Below are 26,742 nucleotides of genomic sequence, written 5' to 3' on the forward strand. Positions count from 1 at the left end.
TATAACCTAAAAATCTCCCATTTGTAGTGTTTCAGCTTGCTGCTGTATAATGCATACTCTCTTACAGCGAAGTTTAAGTTTGCATTAGTAATATTTGATATCCATCACTGGTTTGGTTTCACATCATGTGACAGTGGCTCAGCTTTACAATGCCAAGAGTGGTGGTATTTATCAAATTATGAAGTCATGAGAAAAGAAGGAAGTATTAAACTATATTTACATAGTTTATAGAGGCTGTACTGATGGTGAGAAACAGGCTTTAATTTTAAGCAAAAGGTCATTGTTTTTTGGCGGGGAAAGCAGGGGAGGAAATCACAAAATATACTGTAGTAAGGAGGAGCTTCTTCCCATACTATTACCCTGAATCAATTTAATCTGATAGAACTACTGGTTTAGGTACAATTACAATACAATGGGCCTCCCCAGTAACTGGCAATTAAAACAGGCAATAGTCCTTTTAAAAAACACTGTTGGTGCAAGCCTACTTCCACTGAAGTCAATGGCAGAATTTCCACTGAAATTTCCACATATTTTCAATATGTCCAGGATTTCACCCAGTGCATCTCGTAACAACTTGCACTCCTCTAGCTAGGTTACAAAGAGAGATTTTTTAAAAAAATCTCTTTTCCAGTTCACTTTTGTTTTCTGCCATTTTTTTCGTAAAGAGTGTCACAGCAGGATTCACCTGCCCCATAGAATGGTGTAGTCATTCTTTTCTCATAGTTCTGCATCATGGTTTCCACAAAAATCTTACTTATGCCTTCCCCTCCTCCCCTCTTTTTTTTTTAACCATTCTGCATGACATTCTGGAATAATTGTATCCTACAATCTGTCTGATTTTTTGATTTAAGTTTTAAGTAGTAATGGCATTCTAGTAATGACACTTATTTAGTTCTCTAAGAAATGATTCAGTCAGATGCTTCTATCATATTTTGTATTCTGACAGGTTTCAGAGTAGCAGCCGTGTTAGTCTGTATTCGCAAAATGAAAAGGAGTACCCGTGGCACCTTAGAGACTAACATGCATCCGATGAAGTGAGCTGTAGCTCACGAAAGCTTATGCTCTAATAAATTTGTTAGTCTCTAAGGTGCCACGGGTACTCCTTTTCATTTTGTATTCTAACACTGGATAGAATATTTATGAATCATTTTCCATTTTTTCTCCTGCTGGCTTCCTCCTGCTGGGGAAGACAATAACAGATTTTTGTAGGGTTCCAGTTCAGAGTTTAAGCTCATTTGGGGCTGGTTAAATGCGTATGGAGCAAACTATCCCATCCCACATAGAACTACCATTAACCTGCCAGCTATGATGATCTTGAAAGAACCTGAGATGCCTTTGTATCCCCACAAAGAATGGAAATTTACATTCTGAAATTAAAAAAAAAAGCATACAAATCTTCTGTAAGTAGAGTATGGTAAACTGGCAGCCCTTTGTGGGAAGTGAGTAATGGACATTACTCAAGAGCAGCCATTTTTTACTTGTAAATTGAAACAATGTGTTCCTACTTGGAGCAATTCTGTTTCTATATTTCAGAACTCTGTAAAGATCACAGATTCCCATGCAGGGCCTCATTGTGCATCACTTGTACACTCAAAACTCTCCTTGAAGGCAAGTTTGTGGAGCTGTACCAAGGAATGTAGAAGTCAAGGGGAAGGATGGGTGCACAAGAAATACAAATTTGGTTCTCTGAAGAAGCTTAAGAGAGTGTATCAAATTAATACCATATTAATAATCAAATGTGTATGGCCAAATTCTGATAAATTTACTCATATTTGAGAAGTAAGGTACTAGTCAATGTAAATATATGTCAGTGTCAGGGCCTGATTGACCAAAATAAAATAAAATTCATTTAAAAAAATTTTTTTGGAGTATATCATCATACTTAGCTATAAACTATAGACATAGATGTGATGCAGTAGTAGTATAAGGATGTACAAACAGTATTGTGCCATTTTAATGTAGTCATCCTAACCTGACATTGGTTCTTCAAATTAACAGTAATTAACATCACTTAATTGTTCATATTTGGCTTACAGTACATCTCAATGTTATGTGTTGGGAACTGTAAAAGATGCATGATTGTGCTATTTCTGTTCAAGTTGTTTCTAATTAATAACTTCACTGTCCAGTGTTCTTTCAATAAGGGTACCTCCTATAGCACTTTAATAATTTAAGGGATAGAGAAGTCAATGTTTCAAGCAAACCGAATGATGCATGTAAAAATAGAGCTAATAATTTTTTGCTGGAGTAAATGAAATCTCTCTCTCTCCTACACTTCCTCCACACCCCACATCTCAGGCATCCAGGCAGGAATCACGAGTTTTCATCAGGGCTGAGAACTATAAATAAACCTCAGTATAATATAAATATTAGCTTAGCATTTCCTGGCATCACCCCAGAAAATCTGCCATAAGATAATGTTCAAATTAAACTCTCAGAGATCCTAGATAACACAGGAACCTCCCACCTCTGCAGTATTGGTTTACATTGAATGACTAAGTCCTGGTATGGCTTTGATCCTTTCAGTTCCATATGTAATGAATTCCCACTGTTTTCACTGCAAGTTGCAATTCTACAATAGAACATGCTTAGCTCTTGACTAGAAAATAACTAAAGTTTGAGGTCTTTCCTGAACAATTAGTGGTCTTGTTCATTAGCAAAAAGCGAATTGTTACCAATTAGAGTTGAAATTCAGTAGCAGAAAGCTTGAGGCATGTAACATCCCATTTATTTATGAACTGCAGGATTGGTTCCTGTTTTGCAGAAGAGCTGCAAATAACCAGAGAAACTATTCAGGGAGAATATCCACACAGCTCCACCATGTTTTTAATAAGATACATTTTATACTTAAATACCCCCCAAAATCTGTAGGATAAATGAAGAGAAGAGTTATCACAATTAACTCTTAAAATAATAGGGAGTCAAAGTTCTTTAGAGTAATGTGAAAATCTCTGTAGTACATCTACAAATTTGGCTGTGATCTACTACATCAAGTAGCCAAAACACACCTGGCAACACGCTAGGCTTGGTCGGAGGGTCATACACTGAAAAGTTCCTCTCACCTTGAATTTCACAGGCTACTTTTGCAGCAGGTAGACTGAAATGACTTATTGTTTTTAAAAATCCCGACATTCGCATGTCTGAGTTGTATTCAATTAGTTCTTAGGTGATGGGGTGCTCTGGACACTGAGTCCTTGCTTTCCATTTGAAAAGTTCTTGCTTCCAAAGTTAGATGTAAACCATTTCCTATACAAACCTGTGGCAAAGTTTGTAATAGAAAGTGTATAAACCTAGACCTATCAAAAGAAAAACATGTCTTCCTCCCTGCTCCCTGAGACTTTGAATCTTTATGTGATAGAGAAAAGCTCTTGATAGCAAAACTGATAAAAAGGAAACATTTTACATGTGGTAGAGTAAAGCTCTATTATACTGATCTGAAAGTAATATAGTATTACATATTTATCATATTGGGGTTGTTTGAATATGATTTTCATTGTTTCCTAAGCATCATTCTACACAGAATTTGGTCACTGCTTACGTTTTGTGAATGGTACCCATTATTGAAAGGTAATCTGTATTTGTATTAATACAGAGAATGCCAGTTTAGAAATGAGCCTGATTGCATGGTTCATTTTGTTCTCCTTTGTAGAGCCAGGCTGCGGCCCACTACAAAGGCACTAAACATGCCAAGAAGCTCAAAGCACTGGAAGCCATGAAAAATAAGCAGAAATCTGTTACTACCAAGGACAGCGCAAAGACTACCTTCACTTCCATCACTACCAATACCATCAATGCCAGCTCTGACAAAACAGGTTAAGCGATAATCTTTGTTGTTTTTTTAATTTTTCTTGTTTAACTCCATGTCTGTTTGGTTATGTGCTTGCCACATTGATTCATGCTTGATCCATCTTTCTGTGCAATATTGATTTTGTTCTTCTTTTCAACACACTTGTGAGAGTAAAATAGTCATGTAACTGACTTCTCTTTTGTGAAAAGAGGCTTGACATTCTTTTAGGTTAGAATGCATACACATGACTCAAGTAATATTTATGGCAAATGAACTATTAAATACGAACTGCTCTAAATCTTGTAGTTTGTATGCAGTGTCTCTCTCTACATAATAACCTATGGCACATTTGTTTTAACTACAAACAATGCAGCAAATTACACTAATTGTGTCTAGAAGCCTCTGATAAAAGCATTGTTGGTAAAAGACATACTGTCATAAATTTCAAGCATTGCATTATTATTTAAAGTGCATGATTTTGAGCTGGGTAATAGCTGTATAACCTCCACTCCACATAAACAGGTAAGTGTTATTGATGCCAATTATTATGCTAAACTGAGTCTTCATGCTGAAATAATATTCTTTAAATTATTGCTTGGGGGCTAGGTTTTTTCCTTGCAAACAAAACCCATGCAAGTATCAGGTGAAGTCAATGGGATTCAATTAACCTGGCATTTTAAATATAGGCTACTATATTGGAAATTTCAAAGGAAGGATGTAAGTTTATAGAAGATAGTTGTAGTTGTTCACAATAAATAATTGCTCTTACATTTCTCTGCAATGTACATACTGTATGCAACTCATGAGATGCATACACAAAGTCTTACAGAAAAAAAATAATGCATGATGAGCAAATAATGTATAATATTCTGGTGTTGCTGCTGAGAGCTGCTCATCTGGAACAAATTCTCTTGTGTCAGTGGCTTTGGTGCTGTAAATAGAAATGTATGAACAATTGAAAGAGTTACAAGAAGTATCATATATACATGCATTTAATTCTTTTTGTAAGGTCTTTGCTAGATGACATATGGTAAAGGCACTATGTGTGTTATGTGGAAATTCATGTTATAATTGTGGTTCAAAAATCAAGGTGGTTTTTTTCAGACTTGTCATATGCCTGAACTTGGCACAAGGGGCGCCTATAAAGGGCTTCCTGTTGCACCATGAGATTTTTCTAATACTGAATGTAGCCAATTTTTCAGTGTCATTAAAAGCATTAATAATTGTGGAACAGTGGGGGGAAGGAAGGGGAGTACTGAAACAGTTACAAAAATACAAAACTAAACTAAAACTTAAACATAATTTTAAATGTTGGGCTTTTCTTACTTGTTAGTGAAATGAATATTCTGTTGGTATGTCGAGAGTGCATTTTGTGCAAAGGACTGACTTATTGCTTTATAAATGATCATGGCAGATTTCTTATAGACAAGGGAGGAAAACAAAAGTGAAATATTTACTTTTAATTGTTAAAAAGGTTTGCTTGCATTGTTTTGTTTTGTTTTATTTGTCTGAGGCAGACATTTGTTTGGAGGATGATCCAAAGCACATCAAAATCAGTGTGAGTCTTACCATTGACTTTATGGGGCTTTCTGTCAGGCCCCTGAAAGGTTTTATGATCTGCTATATATCTGAACTCAGTATTTTGAGGCTGTGATTATATCAGCATACAAGAAAGAAAACTGCACAGTAATGGTTGCAAAGGGAAGCACTGGTCTGGGGAGAAGTTCCTTTCACTTTCAGATCTCATTTATAACTTGCTGGAGACAGTCCATAAATTAGGTATATATCTATGTGAACAATATGCCTTTGGTGATTGTTTGAGCATTCTGTACTATCTTTGCCACTGGGGCCATTCCAGTGATTTAATTCTAATTACATTACATTGATATGCCAAAGTCCCATCCATGGCCCCAAACTCACAAACCCCTAAGTATTTGTGTAAGTTTACTCATGTGACAAGTACCATTGAGTTCAGCCATGCTACTCACAGAGCTGAAGTTATGTGTGTATAACTGTTTGCAATAATGAGGACCATGTTGCTATGATAATATCAGATTAGTGTGAAAATAGGGATTGGTCATAGAGTCTTGGAAAGGAGAAGAAGAAAAAGAGAAAATGCTGATTGAAAGATCTGATGTAAAAGATCTGCTGAGGAAGAATCTGTTTCAAGGGATGCTGGCATGATGCCAACAAACCAAAAGCCAAGGCAGCAGGAAATACATTAAGATCAACTGGAAAAAAACCAAATATAATGATAGAATTATTTTCACGAAATATTACAAACCCTAGCCAACTGTTGACATTTAAAATTATGATGCAAACAAAAACTCACCAAGCTTGCTCTTCTGTCACCCCTAAAATTTATCAGCCAAAAGAAGGATCACCTGCGGACTTTTGGAGCCCAGTTCTGCACTCTGGATTTCTACTGGCGTAACTGAGAGCAGAACTGAACCTTCTTATTTAAACACAATTTATATAGAAAACATCATTTGCAGTAGCAAAAGAAAAACAATACAAAGATTTTGGGTAGCCAAGTGGCTGACATTTCCTGGCAAAAGCAGGACTATTTGGACTCATTATCTGCAGGGTTATTTTAATTTTCTTTTCAGTTGCCCTCCATTCCATGCGGTTTCATAGAACTCTTCCGAATACAAATATTTTAGGAAAGGCAAAGAGAGACTTGTGGACTACATATATGTATTCTGAGAATGTTGGCCATAAAAAGCATGTACACTGAGATTCACATCACTGATCTGAGAGAATGTGTTGCTATTCCATATGGTTTCATTAATTATTATACAGTCCATGATTTTGAGTAACCTCTGTTACTAGTCCCTCCTCACATGGTCATTTGGAAATAGTTTTTTTCTATAACTTTATGAAGCGGTACACGGAAGATTAATGCATGATCTCAAGTAAGCCTAGAAGGGGTCATGTTCACATCACCACTAATGCATCATGTACAACAGTGGCTAAATGGTGGATTACATGTCAGTCATAGCACATTGCTCAAGATTTCAGTTCACTGGTTCTACTTACCCTGTGCAACACCTACATCAGGAAAGCTGCAGTGCCATGCAATAAAGATTATGAAAAAGTGCACATAATATATAACCTGATGCAGGAGCCGAAGCAGCAATTTGTTATGTTGCTTCTCCCTAAAGTATTTTGTCAGGCAGTGGTATCAACATGTCTTAGTGCAATAAATAATGGAGACTATGCATCTTACCATACAATCATACGGTACAACCCCATAGTTTACAGATTCATTACAAATTCTTGCTAATGGGCTTGCAGTTTCATGGGTTTATTGAGAATCGCGTCTGCACTGGTTTTCAATTAAGAAAAGAAGCCTTGGAACGTACAATATTGCCATCACACAGACATGTGATTCATATTGCATTACAGTAAGAAACATTACTGATGAGACTCTGATTGATCAAACTGCTAAGTGTCTTTTGCCTGCACTTTCAAATTGCTTCTTTGCATCTTTTTGCTGAAATACAAGGAAAACGTGAAACTGTGGATTCTGGCCTTACCTGGTTTTCTCTTTGTGCCATATTTAGGCTCCATTGTCTTTGAATAGCTTGATCTTTTCTAATAATTTCACTGTGGGTCAGACCTATCCAGGCAATCTGCACACCTAGCTTGGAAGATATTTTCCATGCTGAAAGGTCTTAGAAATTAGAAACTGAACTCAGATCTGATGTAAGCAGGTGTAGCTCCACTGACTTCATTGTAATTTCATCCACTTACACTAGGGCTGAATTTGGTGTAGGGGGTTGAGAAACTCAGTTCTCAACATCCAGTATGTCCAGTGGCGCTGTTGCAATGGGTAACCTTGCATCCAGTGCAACAAATAATTTTTCTAGAATTGAAACTAGTTAACTTCTCAAATTACCCAGTTGTCCCTCTCATTTATATAGTATGTGAAGGAGAGAGTGACAATGATTAACTAACAATTCAAGCTGAACAAACCATTCTTAATTTATTTGCTGAGTTTAGCTACTTTTTCTGCTCACAAAATGTCTGTGACCAAACTGCAGTTTCCTCAGATTTGTTATTCAAATTTCCTTGACAAATTTGAGTATTTTTACTCATCCGTGGACTGTCTTTCAGTATTTGATGCTGGAATATCAAAATTTGAGCTATGTTGGTTAGCTATGATTGGTCATAAATCTGCTGGTACTGTTTCTTATTGGATAAATATAACTCTTTTAATAAGAATGAATGGCCTATGAATTTCTCAGGGAGAGGAAACAGTTTAGGAGAAGTTGGCAAGAGATGCACAGGATTAAGGAATTGCTGAAAAATTTTAAATCCTCTTCATTTTAAGAAATATACACATTGGCCAAAACATCATTCCTAGTAAAATTAGGCTATTGAAGAATATATTGATTAGTTGCAGACTATAAATTTCAACTGTTTCTCATCACATTCACACAAAGTAATTAGCAGTGTAGAGTTCTACTATAAAGTCTACAGCCAAGTCTTTGTCTGTGTGAATTCCAGAATCCTCTTTCTAGTTTGAATTGCAAGCTTGCAAAGTATGCAAGCTTAAAACTCACCATCCATAACTGTTTGTGTGACAGAAACTTAATCAGACGAATGTTCATGGACAGCAAATATAATAGGTGTATAACTCTAAGGCCCCTCAATACCAGCTGGCAAAAGGGTTTATTGACGTGAAACGTCAACTCTGATCAGGCCTGATGTACTTACTACACTTAACACATTTTGTCATAGTATTCATTGGTGAAGAATGTTGTATAAAGTATCAAATGAGAACTTGTATTATACTGGTCACTGTAAGCATTGTGAGATGCATGTACAAGTGTTCTTTTCCTAAGGCAGAGGGGTAATCAAATCACCCATAGTTTTGGGAGCTCCGAGAATGCGTCACAAGGTGTGCAAACACTATCACAGTGAGTTCATTCGAAAATTTGAGAAAATGAAATATTTACATTGTGTTATTTGACCTTGTATGTTTATAATGCTGATTGACTACTCCTTTCTCCAATTCCCTGAGTGAGCTCTCCTAGCCTAACACATTTCTATTATGGCTGAAAATAGTCAAATCCATGTGTATTCCAGATATATGCAGAGCTGCATTTGTGATTCATCTCCAGGAACAGGCCTGGAAAAGGGCTCCCATTAGGAAAGGAAAGCCAGTTTCTTCTTGTTGCTGCTTTCATTTTATCTCCCTCTCATTTTTCTGTGACTTCATTTTTACTACAAGCATCTGTTTCCCACTTATATCAATAGTGGATAGGATTGATAGTTTATGAGAGTCCTCAAATTTGGAATCATTGGATTTTTTCTGTTCTCAGTGACAGTTGGTATAATTAACATTGGACTCTTCAGTAACCATTCATTTGTTTACATTATATAATCTATTGTTCAAATATCAACCATACTAAATTTTCCTCTCATAAGAAACACTGAAGAAAGCATGTTAATTTTTTCATGATGTCTTACAAGTAGTTATAGACAACTCCTCTATTTTTTAACATTTTTGCAGCATAGTAGCTTTTTAGGTAATCTTTCTTTTAACTAAAGAACATACATTGAATTTATAGCAGTCCTAACACTTGTAATAATGTTGTAATAATACCAATCTTTAATATATCTTAAATTCATAATAATATTTTATACTAACTGAAATCTACTATTGGATTCAGAGCAGTTTCTTGTATAATTCAAGTATAAAATTTGCCAAACTATTATAGACTGTGAATACACCTACAAATAGATAAAACTCTTTAACATTCTAATTCCCAAAAGACAGTACAGTGCAGTACATGTTTATATAAATTAGCAATACTTTGTTTCATCATACTTTGTTGTATCATGAGGCGTGCTGTGATTTTAACACATAATGTCTAAGTACTATTTCACTCATTTAAGGCAGATCAGCATTAATGGGCTGCATGCTGTGTCCAGGCTTGTAGAGATCACTGCTACACATTTCTCTTCCTTCACAAGTCCATATGTTGATACAGATCATTATACAGCTGATGATTTTGAAGTCTGAATCTTTTAGGCATTTCTGGTTCATATGACCTCATTGGTTCACATATTTTGGATAGAGGAAACCAGAGCTGTATGCTTGGAATAAGATGTGAGTCTTTATGTATAATTGCTTGGTAATTTATACATTAAGGGTGAGAAATTTAGATCAAGCTACTGGACCTGGATGTCCAATTCCCATTAATTTTAATGGGATTGGGCATCTCAATCCCCTAGGCAGTTTTGAAAATCTCACATTAGGTGTCTGCTTTTTTAAATGTTATTTTTAAAGTAAAAGCTTTAGATATAGCCTTGCAACGACAGAGCAAATGGCATATTGTTTCATAGATGCTATCATTAGTTGCCTGAGAATTACGGATTATGGATGAACAATTATCTAGCTTCTTGATTACATTCTTCGAAAATTCAGTATAATGACCCAAACTAGCCACATTTGATCAAACCCCAACATCCTTGACTTTAAATCACCTATGCTTTGACTTTTCCATACTTTAGACCATCCATAATTAATTGCAGCACAAAATGTTATCAGCTCTCTGCAGACGGTGGTACCATATTTGCATTTGAGCATAATGGTAATTTGAGAAACAATAGATTCTCTTTTGAATTGTGCGTAGAAGTACTTTTCTCTCTTTTTCAGTGTAGTCAAATGGTAACATAAAATTACAATAATTTATATGCACATCAATTGATCATTAATGTGCAATAAAATCCTTTTTTTTTAATTGCATCAATATATGTTGCAACTAAGAGCTTCATCATATGAACACCAGGTGCTTTCTGGGGACCCAGCTGTTTATGATTGGGATTGCGTGGACAACAATTTTATGCTTGAATACTCCTGCAGATACAAACTTCTGTCAGTCAGAAAGTCTGGATCATCCGACCCAGATAGAAAGAAAGAAAAATGCTTTTGTTAGTATTGAACATATAAATGGAAAATCATTTTATTCGAAAGCATTTAATAGAGTCTTTCATAGCATTTCAATTGTCAGCTTGTTTATTGCTAGCACTCTTGGAATAATTTCTAGTTTGTCAGGCAATATCTTTACACTCATCAGCTTTGCTATATAAACTGAATATTGGAGACATGACACAATACACTGTGTCTGCCAGCGGCTCCTTTCAGATTGTGTATTGCTTTGTTGTTGTTTGAGCAGTCCAGAAGCTAGTTATGGAGGCAGGGGTCAAAGGTGCTGTAGCCATTGGGCTCTTACAAGAGATTGTAGCATTGCAATACTTCCCCCATACTTTGACACCTTTTTATTATTATTTTTTAGGATTAGAGATTTATTATATTAATCTGCTTGTCTATTTTCTCAGTTTATGGACTAATTTGCTATGAAATTGGAACCAATCCCATCACCCCATACTTGCAAATAGTTAATTTTTTGAGTGTCTGGAAAAGTATATCAGTACTCTCCATACAAGTACAACTGAGGAAACAGATCTTCCTTGAAGCACTTCCGTATCTTCAAGTTTGCAAGTGAGACGGTTGGTAATGCAGAAAAATAACAGTGATTGTTTGTTTGTGCTTCTTGGGAGTGTTTTGTGTTTTTTACTTTGTATCACATATGGGGGGGAGAAGGGTACCCCTAGTAATGCAAAGAGTCCATATCTCCACAGCAGGTTTAGAACTGGTATAGACAACTCTTATGCCACACTCCTGTAGCCCCTAGTTTAGAGAGTGAAGAGGCATGTGTTGGAGGCATGCTATTCTCAACTGGCAAACAAACCAGTGGAAGTCAATAGTAGGTGATGGACTCTATAGCAGCCTCCAAACAAACAGGCTCCTCCTTCCCCACATCCCTCCAGCCATTGTTGGGGTATACCGCAAGAAGGACAGGAGACACACATTATGGATTTTAAGCAGGCCGCAACTTTATTATATAGATGTCTGGGACTACCTAGCAGATAAAGTGTACAGTGCAGGCAAATCCATGTTTATTCAAATCAATTCTCCGGGACTTCCACCAGCCTCACTTTGTTTCCATCCTGGTCCCCCATCCAACCCATGGCTTGGACCTTAACTCTCTTACAAGAGTGGTGGATGCTAAGGTGGGCTATGAGAACGGGGTGAGCAGGGGGTTGGATCCCTGCCGTACCAATCAGAGGAGTCCCCAACCCCCTTCCCCTTTCTGTTCCTTTATCCAGTACCTCCTTTTAAGTCCTTTACCAGGCCATTTATCTGGTCACTGGCTGCCTTCCCTATGGAGTACCTGCACTGGACATCTGCCACAAGGAGGAGCCAGCAATTTGCTTGGCTGCCTCCCCCACAACCCAGCTGGGTTCCCAGATATCTCCAAATGGCCTCTTGCCTAGCAGCCCTACGGGGGAGAAAGAACCCATTGTCCCATGTGTGGTCATCAAGGGCCACCAGCATCTGCATTGTCCTTGACCCAGTACTGCAATAACCGCCCTCCACGGAGGGGGTATAGGCCACCCATTCTCTGGATCCTTGAATTGACAAGACTCCTTAAGAGAAAACAAAATAAGCAACTTGTAAGCTTGGAGCCAAAAATCTCAATTCCGCCGACCACATCATATTCCGAGGTTCCAGAGAGCCAGCGGCATCTGCTCAGGTTCACTGCTAGCCCCTGGTGCAAGCTCAGAAAATCTGTCAAACTGGAAATGAGACAAGGCATCTGCTATGCCATTATCATGCCCGTCACATGCTTGGAAGAAAAACAAATGTTGAAGGTTAAACATTGTAGAACAAACGCCCTTACCAACTTCATAACCATGTGCAATCTGGAAGTTTGGCGATTGATAACCTGTACCACTGCCATGTTGTCGAACCGGAATCACACCCTTTTATTAGCCAGCTCTGATCACCAAATCACCACCACAACTAAAACAGGGAAACATTCCAAGAAGGTCATGTTACACACAGCCCTATGTCCAGGTGGTTGTCCAAAACTGGCAAAAAAAAAAAACAAAACAATGGAAGTCAATAGCAGGTGATGAACTCTATAGCAGCCTCCAAACAAACAGTCTCCTTCACCTCCCACATCTCTCCAGCCATTCTGCTGCACCCAGTAGAAACTGGAACAGCAGAAGCTCTAGTCCTACATGTGTCCAGTATCCTATGGGTGACATTTTCAAAAGAACTTAGCATTAGCCTAACTCTGCTCCCATTGAAGTCAATGGGAGCAGAGTTAGGCCAATGCTGAGTGCTTTTCAAAATCACACCACTCTCAAAGCAGATTTTATTTCCATTATATAATATCTACAATAGCATTATTTCACTGAATACCTTACTAAATATTAACAGATCATTTCTCTATCTGATGTACTACCAGATGTAACTCTGGTGTCTGTCATCACCAAAAAAATGAAAAAGCTCTTAGTTATGTTCTAAATATTTGATACATAGTCCACTGGAAAATAAATCTTCAGCTAAATGTTTTAGTTTCCTCTCCCTCTGAAATCAAATTATACTCAAACATCCTATGAGACTTTAACTTTGTATCTCTCATTGTCGTGTCTCCTTTCATGCTTCCCCTGTCTAACCCCTTGCTATCCTGATGCATCAAATGACCACTCTCTCATAATTAAAAACCCTCTTCTAAAAACACTTATTTAGTAAAACATATTAGTACTACAGGACGTTGATAGCAATTAAAGTGAGCTAATGACTAGAAACTGTTGAAAATTGATAAAGGAAGTAAGAGTTCAGAAGAAGAGATGTGTTGGTGGCAGAGTTAAGGATAGTAAGAAGGAGTTTTTAAGACTTATAATGGTGTTCCACTACTATCTGGAAAAGGCAGAATTGTCAATAATAATTCAGAAAAGACAAGAGTTCAATGTATGTATTCATATCAGATGATGATGATGATGATGAAATATTTCCAGTCTAGCAGTAACTAAGGAGGACTACAAAAGTTAGATATTTTTCCATCAGCGGGTCTGGATAAGTAGAATCCAAGAGTTTTAAAAGAGCTGTACAAGGAGCTCTCTTGGCTGTTAAGGTTGCTTTTTAATAAATGTTGGGACACTGGGGAAGTTCTAGAGGACTGGAAGAAAGTAAATATAGTGCCAGTATTTAAAAAATAAACAAAAGTAATTACAGGACTGTCAGCATGACAATTGATCTCAAGCAAAATTATGGAATAGCTGATAAGAGGTTTGATTAGTAAAGAATAAAAGGAGAGTAGTATAATTAATGCCAATCAACATGTGTTTGCAGAAAATAGAGCTTGTCAAACTAATTTTATATTTTTCTGAGATTGGTTTATAAAGGTAACAGTGTTGATATATTATACTTAGACTTCTGTAAGACATTTGAGTTGGTACTACATGGCATTTTGATTAAAAAAACTAGAATATCTAAATCACCATAGGGTGCATTTCTAGCAGGAAGTGGTTCTTGGTCCTATGCTATTTAACATTTTATTCAATATGACATGGAGGAAAACAAAAAATCATTACTGCAAAGTTTGCCGCTGATACAAGAATTGGGGCAGTGGTAAATAATGAAAATGTCAGGTCACTGATATAGAATAATATGGGTCACTTCGTAATCTGGGCACAAGCAAACAATATGTATATCAGCCTGGCCAAAAGTAAAGTTGCATTTAGGAACAAAGAATACAGGATGTCAGGAATCTATCCTGGGACGTGCTGACTCTGACTTGGGCATTGTGGTGGATAATCAGCTGAATGTGAGTTCCCAGTGCGGCACTGCAGCCAAAAGGGCTAAGTGATCCTTGGATATAAAAACAGGGGAATATTGAGTAGGAGTAGAGAACTTATATTACCTCTAGAGGATGCTGATCAGGTGGTTCCACAGTTTCTTTGAGAGTGTGTGGCACAAGCTGTCAGCATAGTCTGTGTGGTATGTAGATTGTAATGGATTTTTTACCTTCCATCCTTTTGGTATGATGTCCATCTGTTTGCATTTGGAAAGGAAGATGATGTCTGTCTGTATCTGTATGAGTTTTTTCATGAAGTTGATAGATTTCCACTCCATACAGCTAAATTCAGTGCCTTGCATAATGACAGGTTTCAGAGTAGCAGCCATGTTAATCTGTATCCGCAAAAAGAAAAGGAGTACTTGTGGCACCTTAGAGACTAACAAATTTATTAGAGCATAAACTTTTGTAAGATACAGCTGTATTTGACACTGTCCAGTTCTGGTTTCCATATTTCAAGGAGAATGTTGATAAATTGGAGAGGGTTCAGAGAAGAGCCAGAAGAATGATTAAAGAATTGCAACACCCGCTTTATAGTGAATAGACTTAAGAGCTCAGTCTATTTAGTTTAACAAAGAGAAGGTTAAGGGCGACTTGATGACAGACTATAAGAATGTATCTGAGAAACTGAAATTGATAATAGAGGGCCCTTCAATCTAGCAGACAAAGGTATAACAAGATCCAGTGGCTGGAAGATGGCGATAGACAAATTCAGATTGGAAATAAAATTCAAATGTTTAAGTGAGGGTAATCAACCATTAGAACAATTTACCAAGCAAGAACTAATTTAGAGTAGTCCTATGGCCTATGTTATACAGGTGGTCAGAATAGATGATCAGAATAATACCTTTTGGCTTTCAAAATCTATGAATCCATGAATCTATAATCCACTGAATAAATATATGCTCATGGCTCCCCTCTTACCCTTCACCTCTCCCCCCCACCCCCCCCAACCCAAAACATAAAAGGCATCTGCCATGCTTGAAGACTTTACTTTTTCATCTGGTGTATTATGCATTTGAACTGTGCTGTAATTTAGGTCCCATTGTGGTAAAAACTTATGCTTATGCTTAACTTTAAGCAAATAACGGGTCCCATTCACTTCTGTGAAACTACTCACATGCTCAAAGCTAGAGATCGGGCCCTCAGATTGTATCCTGCTTGATCAATAACTATTTATCCCTCTGTGTTTTATACAGCACTGGACATGTGATGAGTGTTCAATAAATAACAAACAAATCAAACACCAACAAGTTTAATTGCTGGTATAGATTTTTTTTCTTGGAAATGTAAGGACTTCAAGCCACAGAGCTGTCTGCATCTTCTATCAAGAAGAATAATCTCTAAATTCTTAACGGTGTCATAAAATCGGGATTGGAGAATTTAAAAAAAAATGACTGGAAGATTAATTTCTTTCTATTCTTATACCAGTTTTAATATTTTCTTTCTGTCTTGGGCAGACTTAGACATAATAATACAATTAAAATGTATGTTCTTATTCCCCAAGGTCTACATTTACAAGCATTCTTATCCACTCACATCTTTCTATCAGAATTTAGTTTGTTTTGTTTCTTCCCTATCCCTTACTTGAACCACTGGAAAATAAGTATTTGAAGGGATTCAGAAGTATCTCCTAATCTGATCCACTGGATCTATGTTAATGGAAGTGTGGATAATAACATCATTTTTAGCTCCCCTCTACTTGTTTCCTCTCGATACCAAAGGGAAAGCAACATTCCTATCAGTTGTACTTTTTGACCACATTTTCCAAGTTTCCATTTCTGCATGCAAAAAGATTTTCTCGTACATGAGAGCCCCCGAAAGAGCTGTTTTAGTTCATCTACCTTATCATGGGAGTCCTGAGACATCTGCTATACAGTTTTAATCCATTTCTTTGCTACATCCAGCTTTTTACTATTTCTGGTCCAAATGTGTCTATTTTCTACTCTACTGGTTTAATGGCTGGAAGTGAAGTTTCTAGCATAGCCTAAGCAGATCCATTTGAAAGTTCCATAAATAGATTACTCACTTCATGCACCGTATCCAGTTCACTAGCAGTGGTTGCCATTAATAAATCAACATTCACCAACGGTTATTTCCTGATTTCAAATACAGGAAAATAACAAATATCTCAGACAGACTGAATGCTAATCAGAGCTGCCCTCAACATTTTATGGCTGATCTTGCAAATTAATTTTTTTTGTCACACATTTCACTCCATCCCACTCATTATAACCCATTACTTATCATACCAACGTACACGAGACTGAGTTGGCAAGATGTTCCTTTGGGAATTGACCAAAACTTACTTAACTGTCTTATTTTACTTAAATAGTGTGTATAGAGAAATGTTAAAGTAACAGCACTCCAGCTTCTTCCTGCAGAAGTGGTGTCAAGTTCAACTCTAGCCATTGGTTTACAAAGGAAAAGGTTCTAAACCAACTTTATTCTTAAAATTAAAACTGAGATTCTCCATTATGTTGCTGGTTTCCCCATTTTAAGGGAGGCCAAAATTGCAGGCTGTATGGCTCCTCAAGGCCGACTGTGGTGTCAGCTGTTAGCAAATATTAAATTTTTAATGGCAAGCACTTTAGGTTACCAAAGGGTCTGCCTAATTCCAAACCAGGGAGAGTTAAAGGTTTCCATCTGCTCCTTCCTCATCTCTCCTAATTGTGAAACATATCCATCCTAATACTGCATGGCTTTATCCCTGTGTCCTTGTCTTTTCCCCAGTTTTCCCTCATCTTATTTTGTGACATTTTATCATATCTTAGTTAATTTTAAATGATGGCAGGAAATTGGTGGAGTTTCTCAGCTTTTAACTAATCTTCTCCCACCATCTTATTAAACGTAAATACTGTAAATACTCATGTTTTACACCAGTATCTTAGTCTGGCACTAACAACAATAATGTCCTCTGGGGATGGAAATCCAATTTTGTGTATGTCCTTCAGGTAATAATTGTTCTAGTTCTTTAAAGAGACTTAACATTTTTAAAAAAATCCAAACTTCACTTCCCTGAGAGCTTGCAGAGGCTTATACCAAACTGAGATATGCATGCTCTGAAAATCCCACAAACAGTACCAAAAAAAACCCCAGGAGTTGTAGGTACTAATTTAATCCATCCTGCAAAAGTCACAACATTTGCTGTCATCTGGCATGGATCTGTGCTAGTCTAAAATTAGTCTTTTTCACTTCCTCATACACCCAGAATGTAATGCAAGATGTCTGTCATTATAGAATCAGGGATATATATTGCTCACATTTTCAGCCCTACATATTTGGGAGTGTATTTTTCTTCTTTTGGCAGAATGTCATGATCTGAGCAATGGACACTATGTACCTGCATACTTTGGAATTGACAGAGAATGCTTCCCAATGGCTGAGCTAGCCCTTTTTACTGTTTCCTTTTAATACAAGTCTCAAGAACACGTATTTATCTTTGAAGTCATTATCTATACTTTTGGCGAGTCACTCAGGGCAGATATAAAATTTGATATTTTATCAAAGTAAAGAGACTATATGATACAAATAGAGTACTTTTGGAATTAGTTTCTATTTCCGTTAATATCAACTGCACAAAGAAAAGAATATAAACTTATTGTCTATTGTCCTCATGTGTGGTTAACTTAGTATACTACTATTAGTTCAAGCTCTGCTTTATTTCTATTTTATAACTCTAAACATCTGTCTTATCATCTCACTTCTATATATGTAGTGCTATGGTAGGATTCTGGCCAGACAGGTGGACTTGTAAACTTTCATTTAAATGACAAAAACCCGAGGGTGACTAAAATGTATACTTTTTGCACGAAAAGTGTAATACAGAGGGGGCACAAGTTAATTTAATTTCACTATAAGTTTGATGTTTACCTCTGAGGGCCATGATTTAGAATGTCATAATAAGTTGAAAGATTTCAATGAGGGGGAAGGGGTAACACAGTAAGCTATGTCACCAGTGTACTACATTAAAAAATGGAGGATGAGAGGTATTGGAAGAGAGAAATTGATCCCCCATAATACACTTTCACATACATAGATACATGTGCAAGTTCTGTATTTTTGCAGTCTACACTCTTCCTTGATGTTTGGTCTCATTTGGAATGTGTTTTACTCTCTTATTAAATGTAACTGCTACTACCGGGTTATGGACCATGGCAAGAGAGCTACAGTGCAATATGTAGATTCCTCAAATGGGACACCATGAAAATGGTTCAGATAGAGATACCCAGCATTGTATCATCTCTGCAGTTATGTGATTTCTTTTATTGCTTTTTTTTCATTCTCATGACTTCAAGTAATTTGTTTATTTGTCCCATCAACCATGCTGACTGATGCCAGATGCACTTTCCAGGTTCAAAAGAAATGCTAACACTCTTCACTTCATAATGACTTTAAATATAGACAGTTTTCCAGTTTTATAAATATAGACTGTATGTAGGGAGTTCTTTAAAGACTTATTAGTGTGGGCCACAGTAATGTACCTCATTCACATTTAGAGCCATTGAATGGTTAGTATGTATTTAAGTACTTCTAATGATTTGGATTATTATTGACATGATTATGTAAATGAGTGTTTGGGGAGAACTTTAAAGAGGGGATTTTTGCCCAGAACTGTTAGCCCATTGTACAAATCCTTATTTAAGTGTCCCTATACTGTGGTTTTCCATGGTATCGTGAGTTGAATACATATATAGCCTGCTGAGCATTTGCAATAATCATTTGTTTAAAGTGTATTGCAAAACATTAATTTACTTCATGTAAGCACACTGGCCTCGTATGCCCTGGAATTTAAATGCCTGGTTTCCCAGACACATCAAGCTATCATTTTATAAGATAGAGTTAGGTCCAGATTGTCAGACACTTAGTAAAACACTATGATCCTAGATTATTTATCAATAAGGAACAATTGCAAATAGTCGTCTTCTCAAGGACAAAAATCTGTTTGTTAGTAACATAAAATATGGTTTAAGAAATCCAAATTAAAGAAAATGTTAGAAATGTTTTACTTCCAGTTATGATCTCTATACTAGAATTGAAATGAATATGTTAACAAGAATCAACAACAGTTATATTTTTAGAATAACCAGAAAGGGTTCATCTCTCTCTCTCTCATTCTTTAAGAATATTTTTTATTTTTTAAGGAGATTTGTACAAACTGATTTTAGAGATGCTTTTGAGCAGTGTCCACTTTTTCAAAAGTTTATATTTTTGGAGCTGTAATCAAGTAAAAAAAAGTATAGCTGTCAAGCAATAAAAAATTAATTGTGATTAATCGTGTGATTAAAAAATTAATCACGTTTAATTGCATGAGTAAACAATAATTGAATACCATTTATTAAAACATTTTTGGATGTTTTCTACATTTTCAAATATATTGATTTCAATTACAACACAGAATATAAAGTGTATAGTGCTCACTTTATATTTTTGATTACAAATATTTTCACAGTGAAAAATAAAAGAAATAGTATTTTTCAATGTATCTAATACAAGTACTCTAGTGCGATCTCTTTATCTTGAAAGTTGAACTTACAAATGTAGAATTATGTACAAAAAAACTGCATTCAAAAATAAACTATGTAAAAATTTAGAGCCTATAAGTCAACTCAATCCTACTTCAGGCAATTGCTCAGACAAACAAGTTTGGTTACAATTTGCTGGAGATAATGCTGCCCACTTCTTATTTACAATGTCACCTGAAAGTGAGAACAGGTATTTGCATTGCATTGTTGTAGCTGGCATCACAATATATTTACGTTCCAGATGCGCTAAAAATTCATATGTCCCTTCATGCGTCAACCACTATTCCAGAGGACATGTTTTGCTCGATGACGATCCAAAGCAGAGTGGACCGACATATGTTCATTTTCATCATCTGACTCGGATGTCACCAGCAGAAGGCTGATTTTCTTTTTTTTTTTTTTTGGTGATTCAGTTTCTGTAGTGTCCGCATCTGAGTGTTGCTCTTTTAAGACTTCTGAGAGCATGCTCCTCACCCCGTCCTGATCAGATTTTTGGAAGGCATTTCAGATTCTTAAACCTTGGGTTGTATGCTGTAGTTATTCCAGAAATCTCACATTGGTAACTTCTTTGCATTTTGTCAAATTTGCTGTGAAAGTGTCCTTAAAATGAACATATGTTGAGTCATCATCCGAGACTGCAATAACATGGTATAAATGGCAGAATGCGGGTAAAACAGAACAGGAGACATACAATTCTCCCCCAAGGAGTTTAGTCACAAATTTAATTAACACACTATTTTTTTAATAAGCATGATCAGCATGGAAGCATGTTCTCTGGAATGGTGGCCGAAGCATGAAGGGGCATACAAATGTTTAGTATATCTGGCACATAAATACTTTGCAACACCGGCTACAAAAGTGTTTGTTTGTGTTATGTAACACAAAAAAATCTACATTTGTAAGTTATACTTTCACAATAAAGAGATTGCACTACAGTACTTGTATTAGGTGAATTGAAAAATACTATTTCTTTTGTTTATCATTTTTACAGTGCAAATATTTGTAATAAAAATAATAATATAAAGTGAGCACTGTGTTGTAATAAAAATCAATATATTTGAAAATGTAGACAAACATCCAAAATATTTCATAAATTTCCATTGGCATTCTATTGTTTAACAGTGCAATTAATTCTGATTAATTTTTTTGAGTTAATCTCATAGTTAACTGCGACTAATCGATAGCCCTAAAAAAGCTAATCTTGGCGTTTAATTAATAGCAGTTACCATAGGTTCTGCTTATATTAATATTGTCTGACTACGTTATAAAGCATTTGTCACAGCTAATGCATTCCTGTAAAATCAAGCAATATTAGAAGAGGACTTTTATAATGAATATTATTATGAGACAGCAGTAAATGAAGTAAATTATAGAGGCATGTAAATGTAGTATTAGCTGCTACAGCAATGTAGTCTTTCACTGTAAATTAATTTCTTACTATGATAGTAAAAAAATTAGACCACTTGGAAGTCATCTGGGCGCTGATAAACACTGATATGAGTTTTAAAGTACTTTGCTCAGATATTTGGCTCCAAATTAAAAGCCTTATTCACAAAAATTAGTTTACAGTAGGTGCACTCAGGTCATCAACCCTGCAATTTTTTCTGCATAGATCTTAAATTCTTGTTCACACATCAGAACACTTATCTGCTATTCAGCTAGGCACAGGGACATAGACAAGTTAAGGAATACATACAATAATTATCTGATGTATTAAAAATAAATGGTGTGAGTTTTAAATGCATAATCTGTTTATTTGATCCAGATTTCAAAAATCCTAAAATTTGGGTGGGGAGCTCAATCCCATGTTTTTTTAATTGGCCTCTTAAGAGGTAGGAACTATTGGGAAATATGGATCTGGATATGTGTTCAGACTTTTAATATGCCTCCAAGCTTGGCACTCTGGTTTTGGGTTGGGCCAATCTCTGATTTAGTCTAGAAAATAAATTATGAGAAAATCAAGGCAGGACTACAATATGCATGGAATTTTACTCATAAAATTAGGCCATGTAGCCTTGTCAATATTTGTAATGGTCTGCATGAGACTTTACAGATATCAATGTGAATAAGCATTTAAATGAATGCAGTACTATACTAAGATAATTCTGCTGCAGTAAGATTGTGATTACTGAATATGATTTGAATATGTGATTTGAACCCTCTTTGTCCCCCCATGTCATATGCTTCAGGTTAAGATATTAAACAAAGTATGAGTTGATTCAGTATAAAGATGATTTCAAAACAGAAAGGAAGGATGGTCCAGTGAATAGTGCCCTAGCTTAGGACTGGGATTCAGTTCCCTGCTCCACCACAAGCTTTGTCTCTCACCTTGGGAAAGTCACTTAGTTTCTCTGTTCTCCAATTCTCCATCTGTACAATGGAAAAATAGCAGTTTCCTATTTCTGAGGACAAATACAATAAATATAAACAGGGGACTCCAAAATTGTGATGATGGGGGCCATATAAGTACATTAGCTAGAATACTAAATAAGTAGGCTGAAATGTTTTTGCTTATCTGCTATGATTTGTATTGAAAAATTAAGGTATCTCTTTTCTCATTGTATGTGGCGCAGATTATTAACAGATCAATTTCATTTTGTTGTATTTTATGAAAGAACATTGCATGATATAGTTTTGATCAATGTCCAGTTTGTATTTAGGCCTGAGAACTCCTGATGTATCTACCTTAGTAAACACAGTAGAAAAGGGGAAGTAGGTCAAATATTCATTTAAAGTATATTTTATTATTTGGATTTTGATAGTTCCTAGGGCCCCCAACCAGAGATCAGGACCCCAGTGTGCTAGGCACTATACAAACACATTCATATGCTGTTTTCCAAATAAACAAAGATGATTTGACATTCCTATACTCTGTGGTGGTGCAAAGGGGTCAGTGTTCTAGACTTTAACCTAAAAAATCTGAGTTCAGAAAAGTGTAGATCACCATTGAAATGAATTCGGTAGTTTCAGTTTAGCTCCCAGTGGATATTTGTCCATATAATAAAGCCACAGTCAATGTGACACAGTTGGCAAGAGATGCCCAGTACTATAATATCAAGAATCAGATGAGGATTTAAGTGCATTTTTAAATATGATGCACATCCAATGCAATGGCATTGATAGAAGGCATTGTGATGTATCCTGCTGGGTTACAAGCTACCAGCCACTATATTTACTGTTTCAGTTTATCTCTGTTTAATTCCTACAAAATCTTCTGCATCTGTCGCCTTTCAGGCTTAAACTTTTCCATGCTTTATCCCTGAATATTTTTAGGTGAATATTTTTAGACAGTTGAGCAAAATTTGTTGAGCCATTTGTATATGTAAAGTAGAAAAAAATCCTATTGAGTGGCTGTTTGAATCTTGTAATACTTTTATTACAAGCAGGAATAGCTAGGGATATAAAGATATGGAAGAGAAATAGTTTTTCAATGAAGAAAAGTGGCTTTGAAAATCATACATTGGGCACGCTGTAAATTTTACATAATATCTATTTAAAGAAGACTTTGATGCACATGTAAACAACTGCAAATCATGAGGGTTATTTCCAGGAAGAATATATTTCATTTTCTCTGTATTATCTCTGCGGTGAAATCTGGGCCCCATTGAAGTCACTGGCAAAACTCCCATTGACTTAAATTGAGCCAGGACTTTACCCTTGAACTTTAATTCCCAAACAAATTAAGATTTAAGAAATGTGAAGCACACTTGATGGTAAGGTGAAGCTTTGACTTTTCAGGTGCATGGTTCTGAAGCACATTACTTTATTGGCAGTGGTTTTTTAAAGAGTTTTCTAGATCTTTGGAAGAATCACAGGCAAAAAAGGCTAGGGCTATGGAGAGGTTTTAAGATTCAGATATGTGTGTACTGTCTTTCTACTCTGTAAACATCAGATAAACCTTTTAAATCAAAAAAGTAATTCCAAGCTCCTTGCATTTTGATCTCTCACCAATGTTACCTCTGGGTAATTCCACTGATGTCACTGGAGTTGCTCTTGATTTACACTTATAGAGGGGGAATAGTCTTTTTTTGGAATATGAAGTGTTGCCCATGGGTCATGTTTCTTCTTTCCATCAAGTCATTCCAATTAAATTGTTCTCCCCTGGACATGTCAACAAATACCAAGTTAATCCTCAGTCATAACAAATGATAATGGTAGGCCTGGAAATAAATAAACATATAACAAGATGGTAATGTTGTTAATGTGTGATCATCATTTAGAAGCTGATAAAAAGGATTCACTTGATGTACTTAGTAGTTATTGAGAAGCCTCAAGATGATATCTCTGAAAATTGTGTGCAATGGACAGTGTTCAAAAAGACAAAGAATTTTCAATAACAAAAGTAAGAGACAAATGAAGGAAAAGCCAATAACAGACAGGCAAACAAAACAAGGTGACATGTACATAAAACTACATTCTTGTAGTTCTGAAATGTGTATCATCTTCAGCCCTTTTATTTAAAAAAATCATTAACATGACTAGAACGCCCTTTGTTAAACCAGTGTAAATCAAGTGTAATAGCATCATTATTCAGTGGTGTGACTCTAGATTTAGAAAACTGAGGAGTGAATCTGGCCCCATATCTTCGTGATCCTTTCTATCCTATTATTTTTGAGGCATAAAATGAATCGCTTTGTGACATTGAGTTTCTTTCAGTTATCTACACACACTACCTGTCATTAGTAATAAGACTGAGTGCTCAAAATAGAAATGCCACTCAAGGCATCAGGGGCTGGTCTTCATCTGCATTTCAAGCTGCATAGTTGTAACTGGCTGTTTCCAGCTTGTTACAAAAAATATTGCCATGGAACACTATCTAAACATGTTTCATTTATTTTTTCAAGTTTGGGTTAATATTTGTATTGAATGGATCTAAAAACAAGACAATCTTTAAATGGTCTGTTTTTTTGCTAGTGAATAACAAAACAAGTATTACTGTCCATATTTTAATAGCATATTTCATGTCAGCATTTTTAGTGGTTTGCAAAGGCCAATTTAAAATATCTCTTTCCCTCCCAAACTCCGAATACACAAGTGCAACATTTTCATCTATTTCATCAGCTTGGCATAAAAACATAGGGACTTCCCAGCCAAGCCACGTTCAATGGTTTATCTTGCAGATGCTGTAAAACAATAACCAGTCAAGAAGTGCAGGAACTTTTTCATTCTTAATCTCAATCCTGCGGTCTCGCTTTACTATTTGGTTGCTAAGAAGTTAAAGTAAAAAATCAGTAGTTGTTTGTGTCCTTGGTAAAAACTCTAAGGAAGTTTGCTCAGGGCCAAAAAGTTGCTGGTTCTGACTTTATATATTTGTAAGTAAAATAAAGATCCCAACAAGGAATTGGACAAAATGTGTAGGTAGAGTTTATTGTTCTGTTTTCTCTCTAGTTTGTGTGTGTGTGTGAGAGAGAGAGAGAGAGAGAGAGCACAAGGCACTGCTAGTTGCCCCATAACATGCTTTAATTAAAAAATCTAAGTGAGAAGTTGTTTACTAGCCTATTAGTATAGCATTTATAACAGACACTTTAGAACAGGGGTGGGCAAACTTTTTGGCCTGAGGGCCATATCGGAGTTCTGAAACTGTATGTGCCTCCTCAAACAGCCTGGTCTCCGCCCCCTCCCACTTCCTGCCCCCTGACTGCCCCCCGTCAAAACCCCCAACCCATCCAAACACCCCGACTCATTGTTCCCTGACTGCCCCATCCCGGGACCCCCCGCCTCAACCTCCCCCCTGGAACCCCACCCCCATCCAACTCGCCTTGCTCCCTGTACCCTGACTGCCCCCGTGACCCCCCTGCCCCTTTCCACACCCCCGCCTCCTGAAAGTCCCCCACCGGGATTGCCACGCCTATCCAACTGCCCCCTGTCCCCTGACTGCACCCTGGGACTCCCTGCCCCTTTTCCAACCCCCCAGCTCCCTGCCCCCTTACCATGCCACTCAGAGCTCCAGGACTGGCAGCCATGCTGCCTGTCCGGAGCCAGCCATGCAGCTGCGCAGTCTAGAGCACCAGGGCAGGCCGGCGGTTCTCACAGCCGCACCGCCCGGCAGGAGCTCCCAGCCCCACTGCCCAGAGCGCTGGCAGCATGGTGAGCTGAGGCTGTGGGGGAGGGGGCTAGCCTCCCCAGCCAGGAGCTCAAGGACCAGGCAGGACAGTCCCGCGGGTTCGATGTGGTCCATGGGCCATTGTTTGCCCATCTCTGCTTTAAAATATGTACAATATATATATATTTGTAGAGAAAATGATTATTGAGAGCTGCTCTTAGCCTATGCTGTTTACATTTGTTGACCAATTAAAGGAAAAAAAAGAAGTTGTAATACACAATGGTCAACATTAGAGAGTCAGTGTAGACTATTCTATATGTAAATAGTGACCACATTACTACTGCAACTTCTTTTTTCCTGGAATTGATATATTAACAAGTCAACATTCCATACATACATATCAGAGGTATGCCTGTCAAATCATGGTCAGTTAAACGTATTTGTTTCCCGCTTTTTGTGATTTTGACTTTAGATTTGTGTGTGTGTGTGCCTTAGCAGCCATAACAAGTTTTATGAAAGTAATTTAGTATTTGAATTTTCTGAGTTTTTAAAAATATTTCAAATAAAGAGATTGAAATGAAAAGGCAAGCAGTAATCTTAGTTTGAAAATAAATTTGCTTTACCACCATTTAGCTCAGCAAGAAATTATCCAGTTTTCCCAGT

At 36.7% G+C, this 26,742-nt stretch overlaps 1 protein-coding gene across 4 annotated transcripts in view; it reads left to right on the forward strand.

Annotated features, from left to right (window-relative positions):
- ZNF385D (zinc finger protein 385D) overlaps positions 1–26,742 on the forward strand; it is a 600,803-nt gene that overhangs the window by 512,972 nt on the left and 61,089 nt on the right. For all 4 annotated transcript variants that reach the window (XM_043509038.1, XM_038392476.1, XM_038392478.2 and 1 more), the window contains one exon: positions 3,650–3,812. In XM_043509038.1, the coding sequence (XP_043364973.1) occupies positions 3,650–3,812 (163 nt within the window). The remainder of the gene's footprint in view (positions 1–3,649; positions 3,813–26,742) is intronic.

Source organism: Dermochelys coriacea, chromosome 2 (assembly GCF_009764565.3).
Source record: "Dermochelys coriacea isolate rDerCor1 chromosome 2, rDerCor1.pri.v4, whole genome shotgun sequence".
In the NCBI taxonomy this organism is placed as follows: Eukaryota; Metazoa; Chordata; order Testudines; family Dermochelyidae; genus Dermochelys; species Dermochelys coriacea.